Source organism: Aspergillus udagawae (assembly GCF_001078395.1).
Source record: "Aspergillus udagawae IFM 46973 DNA, scaffold_3, whole genome shotgun sequence".
Classification (NCBI taxonomy): Eukaryota; Fungi; Ascomycota; class Eurotiomycetes; order Eurotiales; family Aspergillaceae; genus Aspergillus; species Aspergillus udagawae.
Window position 1 is genome coordinate 3,677,299 of NW_025091266.1, and position 18,458 is coordinate 3,695,756.

The window sequence follows — 18,458 nt, forward strand, 5'->3', positions numbered from 1 at the left end:
GACTAAGCTCATTGATTTAAATAAATGCTGCACGAGTCCCAACGGGAGCATATGGGGTAAAGAGCAACCGGATTAACTCCGTTAGTTCGTATTGATACCCCTGCTAGCACGGTATTTGCTGTTATAGTTCGGATCTTACCAGTTCTAGCTAATTGGACGCACAGTCCGAGGAATTGGTGGAGGTGCCTAGAGCACAGACATAACTCCATCCGCCAACAGGTGGGGAATATTGCCAAAGATATTGTCCATATGCTGTACCTAGTCACGCACGATGTACTCCGTGGGTCTTGTTGCGGCTCAATGTGTCGCTGGCTTTTCAGTTTCTCATCCTGGCTTATACTCTTTTACAATCTTTCGATCACTGTGCCTTTCAGCATACTTTCTTCGGCAGGAAAGACACTCAGATAGTTTAACCCGCCTGATCTAGGATTGTTTACTTTTGGTTCAATTGATTTGGTCATAATATGTATCGAGCAGGATCGTGCTCAACCGATTGGTACAAGGATAAAATCGCCAGAAGAGCAAAGGCTTAAGCCATAACACTGCCATCCGCGGTTCCTTCAATAATGCAAATCGCACCGATATTATTCTACTGTCGGCAGCATTTGATACCGTGACATCATATGCGCAACTCCTGACAGGTTGGAAACATACACTGTATGCACATCAACTTGCATGCTGCCTTTAAGTATGTACATATTGCCCCATTCAGCTGCTATCATACAAGGGCTAGCTCAAGATGAAAAAACACCATCCTCTATGTCACAGAAGAGATCCACCATATTTATTCCATCATCCATGGAGTCCCATAGCCTTACTAGAGCATAAATTGAGCATTTCATCCACCCTTCATATTCTTCCACTCCTTCTGTTTCCTCTGGATCTGGGAATGCCTCAACAACCTTAACGTACCACTTCTGGATTTCCTCCACACAATATATGCCATGCATTTCTGCATGCTCCTCAGCTGATGGCACCTCACTAAGTAGCTGAAGAATCTCCTCATCAATTACCATGCAAACACGATATTTGTTCCACATGTCTTTCTGCCCCTGCCCTTCCACCCACGATTGGAAATGGGAACGAACGTCCTCAATCGTCGCGCCGTTAAATGTTTGAGAATCTTCCATAATAGTTAGGCGGTGACAAGCCCATAGCTCATTATTAGGTGTGGGATCTGGATCTTGGACACCAGAGTAGCGGAGGTCTTGGTAGACTTCTCGCTTAATCCAGGAATTAATGATGTCGATTGCCTTGCAGAATGCTGGGTCGGATTTATACGTAGTGCGGTAGACAACCCAACCCCATGATTCTTGACGCATATCAGCAAGCATTCGACGGGATAGGCGGTTCCTATCTAGCAGGGTCTGATCTCGAAGAGGTACAGGGAACATGATGATTTTGGAATGAGAAAGATATAGTCAGGGGGTGAGGACTAATAGGAAGGCGGCTGAGCTAACAATTGGTTAAGCCAGGGTACTACCTGATTGTAGCGGGCGGTACATCCCTTTCTCTGCTCGCTAGCTTACTGTGTCTAGAATTGAAATTACTCCTTCGTTAGTGAGGTACCGTATCATTACGCCCTGGTGTTTGGGATACTACCAGATGTCTCCTTCTGATTGGCTACACTAGTTATGTGAAAAGCCAAGCAGCTTGGCAAGGAGAAAAAGGAGAACGAGGAGGAAGAGCTAATCATGAACATCGTCACCGCGGTCTTGTCAGTCGTGCCGTTCGACGGTTCAATTATCGGAAGAATCGCGGGCATCGCTTGGATGACCCAGGCAGTCATCGTGGTGGAGCTTGTCGGAAGCACAGCACTGGGCGTGTACGATGTCGTCAAACATGAGGGAAACCCGGCAATGGCGGTGCTGGGCTTGCTTCTGGTTGCTGCTGGCGCCAGGACCGGAAGGAACTATGCCTCTGCTGCCATCAAGCGTCGGGAAATCGGTGCCTCGGATATTGCCAAGCTGGGAGACTTGTTCAAGCGCCACGACGGTGCGTTTCGGAAGCTGATCCCCGCCAACCGGTTCTGTACGCCTTGAGCTGCGACTCTGTGCGCGCGACGCAGTGTATATAAAATGTAGATGTTGCTTAGTAGAGACCTGCCGCTTGACGCGCAGGATCTACATCGCCTTCTTGCAGTAGATCACTGCCAGTGAGATTGTGCTAATTAACTGAAATTAGAGCTCTAGCTGTAGATGCCTCAAGGCTCCATGTCTACATCTTGGGGAACCATACGCAGGTGTGGAGAGAGGATATTATTCGAGTATACCTATTTCATGTCTGGATCAATCCAAAGCAAAACACCTCTCCACCGAATCCGGGTTATTCCCCCACCAATGCGGCATGGAGATCTGCCTCCCCGACCCAAAGAACAAGAAAATCAACAGCATGTTGAGGTTAAACCCGGCATCGAACGCCGCCGCAATCATATAGCTGTACCGCTTCCACACCTCGAACCGCTTACGATACGCCCAGTACATCACAACATACCCCCCGATGAAAGCAGAAGTGTACCCCGTACTCACATTTCCGTAGAACACCGACAGCCCGGAGAAGAAGATACTCACGTTCCAGAGATCGATGCGCCAGCGTGGCAGGAGTCGATGCAACACATACAACACGGGCGGGAGCACCGCACCCAGCAGAAACGACCAGGGGAGCGGCTTCATCTCGCTTTCCTTGAACAGCTCGCGGGGCCCGATGACGGCGTACTGCACGCCGAGGGTATTCGACGTGATCAGCGACTGGCCGGTCCACTGGTGCAGCGGGTCGGGCTTGGCGCCAGTGAGAACGTCGCGCTTTGTGGTCAGGACCCAGCGCATGACGGCGTAATTCATTGGGATGCCGAGGAGGGTGCCGAAGACCTGCGAGAAGAAGACGGCGCGCGGGGGGATGTGCATGTAGTGGCCGATTTTCTGGTCCTGCAGCATGTATTGCGCGCGGTACCAGGCGTCGCCGGCAATGGAGCCGTAGGTGGAGGGCCCGCAGGGGTGTCGGTGGCCTTCGCCGGCCTTGGTGTGCACCATGTAGCCGTACATGAGCTCGTTGAAGGAGCCGACGGCGAGCTGGTAGTTGGAGATGGCATAGAGGAAGGCGAAGGGGAGGACGAGGGCCGCGGCGCTGCCGAGGGCAACGAAGAGGGTCCAGATGGGGATCCAGAGGTGACCGCAGGCGAGGGAGACGAGGAGGATTATAAAGCCGGCCATGAAGAGCGCAAAGTACCACCAGAGCGGGACTTCCTTGTAGGATCGCTGGAGGACGTTGAGACGGTCGTGGTACTGGTGGTTGATGCCTTCGCCTTTGCTCTGGGATGATTTATTCCGGGAGCGGACCATCTTGAGTAAATTTCTTTTGACTTGGGTGTAGCCAAATGTGGCGATCCATGCCACCGACGCCGTGACCTTGGCATAGTCAAAGAATGTGGCCCAGACGTTCTGGAGACCCATGTACATGGGGCCTATTTCCTCGTATGCCGTTTGGTTCAGACGAAAGTCGGATGTCAGGAGATGCAGGGTGGGATATTTGGTGCCATTGGTCGTGAGTAGAGAATTCGACATCAGTCCGTGCTTGTATGAGCCCAGGTTTCCCCATTTTGCCGCTGGGAGAAGCACCCAGCAGTTGAACGCGAATGCCAGGAACAACACCACCTGCGTCCACCAGGGAGTAAGCAGAATCGATGAGCCGTTCCAGTTGATGTTGGACCAATCCAGGGAGAGATTCAAGAACCCCATTCCGCCCAGGCCCGATCCAATAAAGTTGGCGACGGGGTTACGGGGGGCAACCCAGCAGAGAAAGGCAAGCGACGAGGTGAAGGGAAACACATACTCGGGCAGAAACTGCCAAAGCGTCATCCCCAGGAGAGAAAAGAAAAAGACCTTCATCTGTCGCCTGGCTAAAGGAGAAGCGGTGTCTTGCTTGCGGAATGTCTCGAACAGTGTGGTTTGCATCAGTGCCTGGGGCCAAATGAAAGAAGGATCGTACAGTAAGATCTGGCGTGCAATCGCAGCAAAGGCATATCCAATCCAGACAATCGCAAACATGAAGAAGATCGCCACGGCAGGGTTCACTGTTTCTCCATAAAACAATTCAGCTAGAGAGATCGGAGCGTAGCCCAGATTGTAGGTAGCCCCGGATGCCGCCGTCAAGGTGACGAGCACATGCTCCTTGATACTCCACGGCCCAGGATTGAGACTGAATGCCCATTTTGTCAGTGGGATCCGGATAGTCCAGGCAGGGAGCCACCGGGCGAGAAAATGGCCGACATAGTGACAGGCAATCTGCACGAAGAAGACGGAATATGGCGCTTGTGTTGTACGGTAATGGCTCATCTGCGACAGGAAAGCTCCTGGGACGACAAAGATGACGGAGAGGAGGAAATAGCGAAAGGTGATGGTGGGCAGAGTAGGATCGTCTGTGAGGCTGACTAGTTGGCGCACCTCGAGCGGAAGTGCTGCAATCTCTGGATCCTGTTCCGTTTCTTGCTCGATGGCAGCTGTTTCGCTGACCGGCTGGATTTTTTCCGCATCATCCACGGGCGTTGCAGTTGCGGGGGCTGTTTTGGGTTCATTACTGCCGGCCGGGGAGAAACTCGAGGTGTCGCCGGTGCCATTGCCTGCTCTTCGCTTTCGGTTGAAAACCGTCAGACGGCCCATTTTGATAGTCGTCTACCAGAGTAAGAGTATTTCGACAGGAAAGTGGCGCGGGACATGTTGGAAGTTGAACTATTTAAGTGCCCCTTGCGTCTCGATTTTAGCCCATAAGGCGTGATCGGCTGGTTATCTACCGCAAGCAGCGCTATTAGTCAAAGCACTGCAGTTTTGCACATACTAAGCCTGCTCTTGTATGAATTGGGATATGGCCTCATTTCTAGCTATCAAGATTTATGCTTGTACCTCCGAGCATGGATGCTGATTGGGCAATTCGAATCTTAGCGTCTGGCGCATGTGGAGTAACAATGTGCACTTTTCACTCTAGCGGATGGCGTTATCGGCGAATGCTTATTCGTGATCTGTAAGACTTGGAATCCAGACGAATTAAAGACGCGATCCAACTTCTCTCGGAAGCTCTTCGCGTGGCTATCATTCCAACCGCTTTAGCAGTGGAGTCAACCCACACATTCCGGACAGCAACACCGATTATGGCCATTCCTTTCTGTCATTTATCTTGATTCTATATCTTGACATGAGTCGAAATTATATCATGTCTTAACTAGCCCGGAGCATATGACTGTTAGCCATCGTACATCTCCAGACTGGAGAACATTCATAAAGTTTTCAATTGATACAGGAACTCCACATTAGGCTGCATCAGGCCCAGAAGGATTCTTCAGGGGATTCGCTCCCGCCATCCAAACCATCACCCTGGTAAACTTGCCATCACCATCAACATCAAAAAAGTTGCAATTCCGCATGTCATTCTGCGTGCCGTCCATCATCTCTCCCACATAGGTCTGCTCGGTAGAAACCCTGCGATTGACTTCGTCGACAACGATGTTGGTGATCTCATGGTGCATCGTTCGGGATGACTGGATGAAGGCTGAAAACATGTTGCGGATCTCGTCGACACCAGTGACGGTGACATGGTCGGTTTGCACGGTAAAAGTGGCATCCGGCGCGAAGTGGGAGACTATACCCTCGATATCTCGGTCGTCAACGGCTTTAAAGAAGCTGGCGGGTAGGGAGGCCAGATGGTCGCGGGTCAGGGCCATTTTACTAGCTGGCAAGAGAGCTTGATAACTGTCCAAAACTCTAGATGGGAATGGAGAGTTGTGGATTATGTGGCAGATTGTTAGGATAAGTGGCTGATCAACAGTCATCCCCTCTTAGGGCTTGTCCCGGTCTTGGCAGTTGAACCCCACTATAAGTTAAGAAACTCCCAGTAAATGACACAAGACAGACACTAATAAGGTCAAATATGCACAGAAGAACTAGGAAAGCCATCTGGGCCTTTTTGATGCGTCAATCATGCTGTCACCAACTGATAGGCCTAGTATTCTTAATTTATAAGCATGAAGAGTAAAGGCTTGTAGTTAAAGGGTAACTCCTAATATTATAGGTTGTGAAGGATTTATACCTCTCAGGCTCACCCACACGACCTTATTAAGGATGGTACTCAGCTAACCACATTTTGCCACCCTTGCCATACATTCTGATAGTTTATGGGCAACACATTAAGATATATCAAAACCTTATGAGGTTACAATAAAAGTAAGGTGAGCCTGGTTTCGCCCTTATAGCTGCCTTCCACCATGGTATTAAACATCAAGGACCTCTGTATTGGCCACCTGCATGCATATCAAGTCATCAGGGGTTTATGTAAGGAAGTATGTTCACAAACGCCTATGAAGCATTACTTTGCATTGCTCACGCAAAATTATAGTAGAGCCTTTATTTCATCACTACCTTGTGCGAATAAAGAGCAGATTTGACCAATTACACAGTTGATCTTGGACGACCAGAATATCCCTAGTGTCCCGTAGAAATCTGATTATACTCTTCTTCATGCCGGTGAGAATGAAATCGAGTAGTCTTCAGTGACTCTTATAGCCATCTATACAGGTCTTCGTCGTCATCATGCTCCTTGCAGCAAGCCCAGCAATGCTTCTAAACAATGTCAGCAGTTTTCCAGGGATATAATAAGTGGTGGGCAGCAAAGTCAAGTCTTACATCAAACTGCTTTGCATGCTGCATGTGTGGAGTGTTAGCAATCTTTTTGTTCTTTCACAGTAGATTCAAGGTATTTTCTCTTCTTACCCAGCCATGAGGACAGTCAGGCTTGTCAGGGATGCAAGGTCTCCAACATATTTCACCAGGATTGTACTCGGCGACGCCATGCTGGTCCCTGCAGCAAGTCCAGCAATGCTGGTAAACAATGTCAGCAGTTTTCCAGGGATACAATAAGTAGTAGGTAAAGTCAAGTCTTACCCCAAATTCCTTTGCATGCTGCATGTGTGAAGTGTTAGCAATCTTTTTCTTCGAAGTGGACTCAAGGTATTTCCTCTTCTTACCCAGTCACGAGGGCAGCGGGGTTCATGAGGGAAGCACGTTTTCCAACATATGTCATAAGGCTCATAGTCTGTCCAAATGGCCCCAGCGCTTACTCCGGATAGAATAGCTGACGAGGCCAGAAGAACAGCGGAGAACTTCATTATGTTGATTTTGATAAGAGCTGAAGTGGGAATGATATGGTTTGATATTAGTCAATGGGAGTCACTGGAAGGAGGCTGGCCCTATTCATGGGAGAAGAAGGGCATATTTATACGCGGAAGCCATATTGCTTTGCCAAGGGTTAAGAAGTTGAGAGACTAATCATTTTGCTAGAGAAGTGACATACTGATGACCCAATAGCACCTACTCTAGATAATTGAGGCGATGTGTATAGATGGATTTAGCAACACCCAGAGCCCCTCAAAGGATGATGACCAAATGACCAATCTTCTAGACTACGGAGTTCATGCTAAATTCAAATCAATTGACTTTCCTATGAAGGTGAGTCAACCTACAATAAAGCTTTTCAGGCAACGGCTACTGGAAAGCGCAGATACCCGCCAATGGTTAGAAGAGTTTTCGAGCTGCCTAGACCCGGCTACTAGAATTAGCTTTGTTTTTTATTTTATGGGCTTATTTTCGGTTTCCAGTAAGATCTTTGGAGAAGTATTAGAGAATAAATTAGGGCTGATAATGTATGACGTCAGTGCAATAGCAGCTAACTACCTAACAAAACCACGAAGCTCACAGAGTTGAGTTTATTCAGCCGGATGCTTCCCGGATCACGATGACGCGCTGAAGTCATAAACTCGCCTTATTAGCTAGAGCTTTTACCGAATCCGGGTGAGATGACAATATTTGGAATATTGATGTTGGCAGTTGGTTCTCCTGACCATTAGAATTGTAAGCCCTAATAGGTCATGACTGCAGAGTTTAACATGTGTAGTTCAGATATGATCTATCATTCAATTTGTGTAACCAATAAAATGTAGTTTAAGCTTTACAACCAAGCTTACTTGACGGGATTCAGCGATCCAACGCCTGTAGCTATAGTCCTCAGTCCTCTTCATACTAGCTGAGTGCTCTTGTCTCATAGGGATACATAATTGCATCTGGTCGATCTATTGTTGCAAGCTTTAGAATAATTCGCTCTTTTCTTTAAGTACGGGCGTGGATGGAAAACTCAGCAGCAAATTTGAAATCGGTCCAGCCAGCCACCATACCAATGACTCCTGCATTTTCCGCCTTGACAAGATCAGTAGTACGTATAACCTTGTCGTTGCATACGATTCTTTCGTTTTTGTTGTAGTTTTCAGTGGAGGGACGAGGAACCCTCCCCCCTCCCCCGAAGGAGGGGCTGCTTTGAGGGCGGTATGCTCCTGATCGCTCGTCCATATACAAGGCAACTACTTGCATAGAAAAAGAAACTAGATGTTCCATTGAGCTGCAAAGAATTTACCCAATGCCGCTAATTTACCCCGCCATGTTAGGGCCGCGATTACACCGTAGATAAAACTGATTGGGTCGACAGTGGACATCGGTCATCCAGAGTTATGTTGGTTACGCTGGCAGATCGAGTGCAGAACACGTCAGCTGAAGGGAGCCCATTCAGCCAGCCATCTTTGTAGCCCAGCCCCACTATGAGAAGAGATAGATCATTGCCGATTAGGATCAGTGAAGCTCTGTCTACCCCGCATTATCACATACATAGAAGGTCTATTACGTCGCTACTGGTAACTCCACCTGACTGCAGCAAAATCATAATGGCTGTGTAAGTTGACTCCAATAGGTCTAGGTTCATGGGCTATCTTTGCTACCCTGAATCCTTGTGACATACTTATCATTATCTTACTATGGACGCAAAATTGTCATCATTGACGAGTGCATTTCAAGCTTCAGGCGAGTGTTCTAGCAACAAAATGGCATTTTATATCAATTTTTCCACAGGCATGTCATATGGGCATTTGTCTACTTGTCTTCGTCGACAGGTAAGACTACAGAGAAGCTTCATGACGGTAATATCGTTTGGTAGACCCACCTTTAGGATAGCTAGATTTCAAACTCTCAAAGAGGGTATTATGGATCGCCACACCTCTTTCTTCGATCAAGGATACAGGGCCAATAAGTGATGTAAAGTTAATAGCAAAGAGGGTATCTCCAGCTGGGTTCAAGATCCTGTATCCGCGCTTTGACGGCCTCCAAACGATCCCCGATGCCCGATCCCTGTCAAACATGAGATCCGTAGATCAGTAGGTCGCCAGATAGTTTCACGAAGACGAATGACTTCTTGTACCATACTGGTCTACCATTCTTGAATGGTAGATCATATAGTTCAAGAAATTGGGTTTGTAGGCGTCCTTTGGCCACCGTAGGAGATGCAAGTCAAGTGTTCGAGCAATGTTCGTCCGTTTCTCACTTTTCAACTTTTTTTAAACATCTTCCCTAGAAGATTACTGATCCTGGCAGGCCAATTCTGAATGTACCCACGTCTCATTTGTTGTTCCGACGGAACGTGGGTGACGACTCGAAACAGTTACCGAGGAATCTCATGGAAAGCCGTCTGCGCAAATCCACTGCCAATTTGAGGTCTAAATAGTAATTGCTCTGACTCCTCAGTGGGTCACACAAACGAGCGTTTCTCACATTATCTATCAAACTTTCCATTTTGAAACAGGTTATGCTTGAATGCTGTAGGCGGTCAATATAGAGCGGTCTAACTAGGACGTGTGGCAAAGATCGACCAGTTAAGGTTTCGTACGGTAGGATAGAAAGGAGAAAGAAAGGAGAAAGAAGGCCAGGGTTCTCGGCGGGTGTCGATGTCAGATGACTCGATCGTACTTCCTCCCCCCCCCGTCCTCGCAGAGATTTACAGTATCTTACAATGGTTCATTGGATGCCACAATTCAATATCATTGGCTTAGTGGAGAATTTTCACAAATAACTAGACTGTTCACGTATTGCTAGGGTTTTGATGAAATAAGGGGTACTATTTGATCTTCCTCATGCTGGAAGCTATAATCTACAGTCATTCTAGGAATCTACTGGAGATACATTATTAAAGACGATACAGAAACCCACATAACATGGACAGAGACGGCCGATGAAGCTGAGCCTTCAACCCAAATCTGCTCTGCTACGCCCGAGCGACGTTCCCAGAGAATGTGGAAAACTTCCTATGCAGATGTCCTTCCCTAATCAAAATAGTTTCTCCAGCCTCAGCGGCTTTGTCATCGCCCGCAATGTTCTTTTCCTATGTTATTTCAATCCATCTCGATAGCCTCACATATCTCTTTCCACTTTCTTGTCGTTTCAGGTCCACAGCGTGCGAAGCGCGCGTCTTCCAGTAAAAAACGGCTGATCCACGAAACAATTGGTCAAATATATCCTTAACCATCTATAGAGTAGCTCGCCTTGGCATTTAGGGTTCGAAGACCTCTCTCTGTGCAGAACATTGAAACCAGATTCGGGCGGCTCTGTACCTGGACCGATGTCACACCTACGGGGGATCCTCCGGGAAATCGAAAAAGAGACTGGTTATCCGGACGCTAACCACGGCCCGATGGTGGACCCACCCTGTCCCGAACCTTATCCCACTAACACGCAACTAATCGTCCCTCACAAGTGAAGAAACCCTCGTCATGGAGATGAGAAAACGGCTACTGAACCGAACATCTGACGCGGCTGAAGAAAAAGGATAAGCCCCTAGGGAAATTCGCGGTCGCGACATTCGGGATTTGGTTTGACTCAGCAGAGGCAGCGCAACACATCATCGATAACGGCTTTTAAGTAGGCCAGAGATACATCGGAAGCGTCGAACACTGCGAGGTTAAACGGAAACGATGCTTCCGCTGTCAGCGGTTTGGCCACTTAGCGTGGTCATGTAAAGAAACATCACGATGCGGCCACTGCGCAGCCCAACATGAACGTCGACAGTGTCCACCTGGAGTGAGACCACGATGCCTGGAAGCAGCGAACACCCCACTGGTGATCAACAGCGCCCGACCCCGGCGAACTCGACCCAGTCACAATGCTAGACACCAACCTACTTACACTCCCGTTGAACATCATGAAATCGAGGGCAGGGATGGAGGCCCTCATCAACGCCATCAGAGCCAAGTCCTAGATATTCTTTTAAACCAAGAACCATCGAGCACCGCATTCCGAACCCATGTCAATCATAGCACCTGGCGACTGTACCGACCAACCACAACCGACGAATCAGCTCGTCCGCGAAGCTTAATCTATGTCAGCCGGAAAATCTCAATATCTTCCCACCGGCAGATACCGTGTAACCACTCCGATGTCACGGCAATCAAGATTGGACTTTCTAAATACAGGTACTCCTCTTCTCAGTCTACATCCCGCCAGTACCCCTCCATGCCGCGGAAGAAGCCTTAGCAGGTCCAACGCTAGAAGCTATGCGAAATTCAATTCAAGCCACCTTCCAGGCCGACCCTAAACCCACGAGCGTTACCCTAGCGGGTGACTTCAGCCACCACTATCCGACATGGAGCGGTAACCAAGTTCAGCCGCGATACATAGAGCACACCGCGGAACTAGTCGACTTTATACAATCACTCAACCTCCAGAGCTGTCTGCCCTGGGGAATACCAACCTTTTGGTCCCTCAGTCACCCAGGGAGAATCTCCACCATTAACCAGACTCTAACGGACAGCCTCGGCAGGCTGGTTAAGTGCCACATATACCACGAGAACTTTGGTTCAGACCACTGTGCAACTTACTCGGAATGGAGCCTCCAAACACAACGTAACAAAGAAACCAAGACAAGAAAGGCGTACAACAGGCGGACTGGAACAAGATTGGCGAAGATGTGTTGCGGCGGATGGAACCATTACCCGGCTTAAGCACCAGCTCCGCGCTAGATGGAACCGTAAAGAAACTTACAGCGGCAACTACAGAAGCCATATCACGACACACGCCTGACTGTCGACCATCCCCGTATTCCAAACGGTGGTTCACTGCAGACCTCAAATCGCAACAAGTCGAGGTCAATCGCTTTTGCCGAAGATGGTAGGAAAGCTGTGCGATATGGGCCCGAGATCACGAGTTCTCGATGTCGCTATTCGCTGACCTGCGCCGGAAACGAAGAGCATGGACGCGGACGATTGATAAAGCTAAAGCAGCCCCATTGGAAAGAATTCCTTGATAAAGCCGGTGAAGGGCACCTCTGGAAAGCCCCAACATACATGAAGCCTCGCGAAGACTGGGGGTGCATACCAAACCTGAAGGTCGAGACAGAGGAACTTATAAACAACGAAGACAAAGCCCAAGCTTTCATGGACACCTTTCCAAAAATGGCAGAGGCCGAAAAAGATAGGCTGGCTCAACCTCCCCTGCAATTCATTGGAGCCCGATCACGGAACTGGAGATCTACCGCTCACTAAAGGCCGCCAAGAGCACGGTTTCGAAGCACTCTCAACGCGGATCTTGAGGTAGAGAGGTAATTGGCCTCCCTAGGGGAGAAAAAAAAAAAAAAAAAAAAGGTTGGAGGTGGTTTCACATCAGTTGCTTAGTCTGGCCGCGGTGACCTTTATTGTCCCACCACCCATTCTTGGGCGGATTTCATGTCTTCTGGCTTTAGTGATAAGAGCGTCTTCAAAGCTCCCACTAACCCTGTGCTCCTCCCACCTGATAAAGACCTTCCTTGTACTGCGATGGACTGGTGCCAAAGTTCTCCTAGTATCTATCTCTGCAGCTCAACAAAATCCTCATAATGTATCCAATTTCCTTCCTGCTTAAATTACTGGGTCGCCCCGTTTCCCATCTGATTTCCTTTGTAAACTGGTGGCTTCGTAATTCTTAGAATGTGAGAAGCTTCAAAGTCCCTAGTTAAAGTGGCCCGAGTCTGCAAGCGGAGGTTGATTACTTGCCAAACCAACATGGGAGAGATATATATCTTTCCGGACGCGTCTCATGAGTTACAATCTACGCAGCCCCTTATTATAGGCATCCTTGGCAGCTCTTGTTAGGATCTTAAATGTTGCCAGGGTCCAGATATATCGCCGGGGATTTAGAACTTGGTGGCCTTTTTGTGGGAGGCAGAACAGATAGCACCGTCTGAGATGTGTGTTATCTGTCTACTCGTTAGGGCTGCTCACAGTCTCTAAACCAGGACTTCCTAAAGTATCCTCGTAGTAAGTAGGTATGCAGTCGATCCATGGCTTTGCACAGGGTAGAACATTACAGGTACATCCTGCCTTGTAGATTTGCAGCCCCCTTTGTGGCCTACAGTCCACCGAAAAGCTGTCGGCTATACCGCAATGTATGACACGCACTGTGGCTTCGCATACCATGTGGTGGCCAACTGTCGAATTGGTCCGTAAACAATCTTGTCACCCCCGGCCAAGGTCGTTCTATTATTATCTGCACTATTACAGCTCTGAGATAGTAAAGGGACAACACCCGCTCTACTATTGATATGTCTTCATCTCACCGCATACCCTTCTACAACATGACCAACATGACCAACATGCCCAACATGCCCAAGGTGCACAACATCAAACCATCGCTCATATAAACCCATATGTAGGACCGACCTGTCACTTTTTCAAGACCCTCTGGAGCTCTCATCAGCACTCATTCCTTATGGTGGTGTTGGCGAATATGCTCCAGAAGATTGTCCTTTCGATTTTTTGTTTTGTGACACCCATCATAGTGACAGACAAAGGAGCCAGGTGATTCATGAATAGACTTTCTGTGGCGCCGAAGGTCTTGCAGGCGCTTGAAGGGCTGTCTCCTTTTGCAACCTGGCCAGTCGCATTTCAGGCTATCCGCATCGACGTATGATCTACATGGGCTAAACGTCAGTTCAAGCTTCAATCGTTCGCCATTGGAGAGTCGAGAGCGAATGAATACATGCCTTTTTCTCGTCTTCTGAACAGGACAGGCAGGTCCATTGGATGTCACCGTGGCCTTTGCGTGATCGCTGGCCGGGCCATGGTCATGTATAGCAAGCTTCGTAGGATGACAAATACCAGTAGGACTGACGATCCCAGGCGCCGACTCCGACTGCACGTTTTCCCCGAGAAAGACACACCCCTCGTACACGTTCTGGAGGCCAAGGCTGCTGGTGGCAGGGAATGACGGTATTTGATTGGTTGGTTGCCTCTGGGGTAGGGCCGGGGGATGCATGTCAATTTCAAATGGGAGAGAAGGATATTCATAGAGCAGGGGATCAGAAAAGTGGGCGTCAGGGTCATTGCATGGGTTACCATTGCTGCCATTATTGTATAATGGAGTATTATTGACAAACTGATCGTCAGGAAGAAGAGAGCGAGGATCTAATGTGTCCGTCGTGTCTTCGGTTGTAGACAGGAACGACGCTGTCGAGTTATCCAGCCAATCAGGAATGGGCATATCAGACATGGCAAGTCCGAAGAGAGGATGAGAAGACAGTAGCAGAAGAAATTGTTAAGAAGTATCATGGCGACTCATTGCGACTTTCTGGCCTTTTAAAATCCATCCTGGTATGGAGGACGGAAGGCCCGATGACTTGTCTAGGGCACGTTCGATCGGACCAGGAACACAGCAGCATTTTTTTTTCTCTTCAAGTAATATTATTCTTAAATAAGCTTGGGTTTTACGCGGCGCAGAATTCACCGCATTTTGCCTTGTCATCATAGTACTCTCTGGTGCCCTGGATCGAGCCTTGGTCTCTTCAAGTGTGATGAATTTCCCTGATAGGTCTGACCTCGAGGGCCTTGTAGATGAGTAAATGTAGATGAGTAAAGGGGGGAAAAAAAGAAAAACACAAAAGAAAGAAAACTAAAATAAATAAATAAAACGTAAAAAAAGGCTATCTGGATGCAGCAGCCTTGGATTTGTTCGAGTGGCTGCATCTTACCGACCGGGGAAGAAGAACATTCCGTTCCGGGGATGCAAGGACAATTGTACATTGTCCATAATACTTTGTCCATAATCAGGCATATAAATGGGGTTATATAGGGATTTTGTCAGGTCAAAAGTACAATCCAAGTAGCAAGAACGACCTTGCATCTTAGAATGTTAGGTAGGCACACTAATCATAACTTCCGAGGCGACTTCCGGAACTCTAGGAGATAGTTTAGAGTTGCCTTGTTTTGATTTAATAGTTATACAGTATCCCCTACGCTTCCATAACAAGCAAATAAATATCAACTACTTTTATGAAAGCACGTCTACAGAGAACTCTCAATTACGCATATTGATTGAATAGTAACTGCACTGAGTCGTCTTTTAGGCTCTTTAAAAGTGGAAATATTGCGAATGATGATCGAAGATCACCTGAAGCATATTGGATGAGAAAGACTGCATGGTACTTTGCTGCAGAAGAGCTTAGGTGTCTTGTGAGCATTCACTCTATATGAACAAAGCAACATCTGCATCTTAAAGTGGACCAACCTGCTTTGGTGTGCTTGAGTCCTAATTACTATAATCCGTACCTTGAGTAGCAGCAGAGTCTGGCAAGGTAGGCATTGAATCCTGGTTGTCTGTTCGTTACCGCCCCAACTAATCACCTCGTCAGGTCGTTCGAAAATTGTCGTTCCAGGACACCGATTGGTCCTCGATACTCTCGGTTACAACCTCTTGTAGCAAACCTTGACACAACAGACGTATAAGCCTGGGAATCTATGAACCGTTCTCACATGATGCACCAGACCCTCCTTGCGATTGAAGGAGCGTTTGTTTCTGCACCCTTTCCATTGGCATCTGGGGCTGTCTTCCGTGGCAGTGGTTCTGTAAGATAGTGTGTCATATTGCTATATTTGAGTTGAGACGTGCATTTTTGTATTCGGAGTCTCGGTAACTCCCTTTCCCCTTGGCAGGCTCAACCCTGGAATGGCCTGGGGCACTGCTTGTCATGTTGTTGTATGAGAAGAGTGGGCAGCGGTAAAGACAGGTTAATTATGGTCAGTCCGACCGCTGAGTCCTCCCATTAGGGGTAAAGAAGTGCGTTGCTTTGACTGTGCAAAAAAGCATTGAGATCAACTTGTGTCTCAGACAGAGGCTGGAATTCTGGGTAGACGTATCCATAAATGAGGCCAAGAAATCTGGTATGTCAGACATGGTAGATGACGATCAGGTTGATGTTCCTGGAAGCCGGCGAATCTAGGAGATCAACCCGAATTGCACAAACTACAGAAACTGGAGACTAACCCAAAACTCGCGGAAACTCGCAATCAACCCGAACCTAGTGAAGACTGCCAACACAGCAGGCAGACTCCTATTTGTGACTTGGCGTCCTCTAGGCCCCGTATCCCGCGTACCATTCAAGAATCCAGCCTCGAACCAAGCCTCGAACCTGGTACAAGTGGATCCCATGCGGTTCAAGCGAATCTCCGTTTCCACTAGTTTCGGGTTGATCGCGAGTTTCCACAAGTTTTGGATTAATCTCCGCTTTCCACTAGCGTGACTAGCTCACGAGTATTGACTTATTCCCTGTCCTAGGGGACGTAAAAATCCGAATCCAAGTATTACGAGTCAGTCACCGTAGTCCATTTGTCCATTATTGTTCCTTGATTCCAGCAGCCCCAGCCTTGTAGCATTGGCCTCAAGAAACCTTAAAAAACACTCGAGTCTATTCGCCACTAATCCACCCAGGATTAGGACTTGATTCACAATAGCTGCACTCTATCATTCACTCCATATTTCTGCTTTGGAGGTCCTTGAAAGACTCAACCGAACAGAATCTCAACTCGACACTCTGAATTTGACCACATCGAGGAAAGCTTTGGATTAGAAATCTGATGATAAATCTGACAGCAATGGATTGAAACTATAGTCTCCAAATTACAGGGAGCTACACACTGCTGTGTTGCACAATTAGAAAATCTCCAGGAAGTGCGATCTTTAAATTGGTTGGATGGTTGGACCTCGTTTTGAATTGCAGATCGTGATGTTTCAATTCGTACTAACGGCAACGTGCAGGATGGGAACCAAGGGTCCACCCTCCACGGCGCTGGATGTGCCTGGAGTAAAAATGGTTGTTGTACACCGTACAACCAGCTACTGATTATTATTGTAAATTTATGACCTGTCGAATCAATTCAAATTGCCAATCAGGCAATAGCTGCCTAGACTTTACGGCACAGGTTATACCCTAGCCCGTTCCTTCGCTTTGATTGGCCTTAACATGGGTTCCATCGGATAGTCGAGAATCTCTTAGGCCAGAAAACTGGACAATCCGGCGCCTAGAAACCAGCATGGAGCCTCAAGTCAGGCGCAAGGCACCGCTATTCTTTTTACCATTTATACTCCGCACAACGACCCCTGGCATGTCAGTCACCTGTTCTTGTAGAATAATGGAGCTAAAACCCCGCTATGTACTAAATGTACCTCTACAGGTACACACTTCAGTACTGAAGGTATTGTTCAAACACTCTTACCTTGGAGATATGGTGTATAGTACTCTGGACACATGGAGTCAGTTCAGTCGATATCTACCGATTTAGAGATATTAATTTGTATCTACCTCCTGCTGCTGCAGGAAGGCTTCCTAAGGTATTGATTGAACCCAGGTTCTTGCCTTCAAAGTTAGTGGCCGTGACTCCATGCCTGGCTTTCGTACCTGGCACACTTATGTCATGCTTCTATCCATTCTTATGTCATACTTGGTCTACTAACGTAATTCCCGGGTCAGGTTAGCGGCTCAGTTGGGAATTACGTTAGATAGATAGGAATTGTCATACTCCGTCCATACAATCAGCATACAATCCCAAATTGATTGCCTTGGCCAATGAACGCTCCGCCTCGTTAGTCAACAGTCAAAGCCCCAGCCAGATCCCGTCCATGAAAACGGGTGCCGTTCCTGGACCCAGCTCAAGCAATGGGATGGGGATTACCCCAGCTTAAAAAAATAAAAAAAAAAAAAAATAAAAATAAAAAAAAAATATAAAATAAAATAAAATTTAAAACTGCGCATTCGTTGGTAATCATTGGACAGATCATCTTCATATCTAGCATCCACTGACTGTGGCAGAGAGGCAAGCCAGCGCCATTTCGTAATCAGAGTCCTTAGCCTCCTAGAAGGATGATGCCAAGTAAACTTTAGGTACCAGAAGGTTATACCTGACCACTTTTTCTCATCAGAATCGGTCGTACTACAGTTAATTTGACATAGAAGCGAACTGTCCATATGGATATCAATGTGCATTTAAGAGGCAGATTATGATACTCTGCTATGGTGTTGTTCATTGAAACTGTTGGTCTAATTGCCAACCCTAAGGATGAACGCCGAGCCCGACAATTCGGCAGTTCAGCATCCGCCGCGCCGAGCGATGGTCTATATCAAGACAATAAATAGCCTTCCACCATATCTGCGTGCGTCACTTACCAGTTGACAATGCCGGAAAACAAAAGTTCTACATTGAGTGAGATGGAATCTTCAGACGGGACGGATGGAAGCTCTACCACCATCCACGAGATGGAAATCCATAAATACGATGAAATTGTCCACTGAGGCTAAAGCTA

The 18,458-nt window shown here is 47.7% G+C and overlaps 4 protein-coding genes across 4 annotated transcripts; 1 reads left to right on the plus strand and 3 right to left on the minus strand.

Annotated features, from left to right (window-relative positions):
* Nucleotides 1-1,694: 1,694 nt before the first annotated feature.
* Nucleotides 1,695-2,042, plus strand: Aud_005124 (uncharacterized protein; the record flags this gene model as incomplete). Its single annotated transcript, XM_043290057.1, has 1 exon — nt 1,695-2,042. The coding sequence occupies one exon, from the start codon at nt 1,695-1,697 to the stop codon at nt 2,040-2,042; it is 348 nt and encodes a 115-aa protein (XP_043145992.1).
* A 246-nt stretch (nt 2,043-2,288) lies between these two features.
* Aud_005125 (OPT family oligopeptide transporter) lies at nt 2,289-4,655 on the minus strand (the record flags this gene model as incomplete). The annotated part of the gene is made up of 1 exon (XM_043290058.1): nt 2,289-4,655. The coding sequence occupies one exon, from the start codon at nt 4,653-4,655 to the stop codon at nt 2,289-2,291; it is 2,367 nt and encodes a 788-aa protein (XP_043145993.1).
* Nucleotides 4,656-5,299: 644 nt separating this feature from the next.
* On the minus strand, nt 5,300-5,710 carry Aud_005126 (nuclear transport factor 2 family protein; the record flags this gene model as incomplete). The annotated part of the gene is made up of 1 exon (XM_043290059.1): nt 5,300-5,710. One exon carries the CDS (start codon nt 5,708-5,710, stop codon nt 5,300-5,302), a length of 411 nt encoding a protein of 136 aa, XP_043145994.1.
* Nucleotides 5,711-13,865: 8,155 nt separating this feature from the next.
* On the minus strand, nt 13,866-14,375 carry Aud_005127 (uncharacterized protein; the record flags this gene model as incomplete). Its single annotated transcript, XM_043290060.1, has 1 exon — nt 13,866-14,375. A coding segment is annotated over one exon (510 nt), but the record flags the coding sequence as incomplete, so codon positions are not given.
* Nucleotides 14,376-18,458: the final 4,083 nt, after the last annotated feature.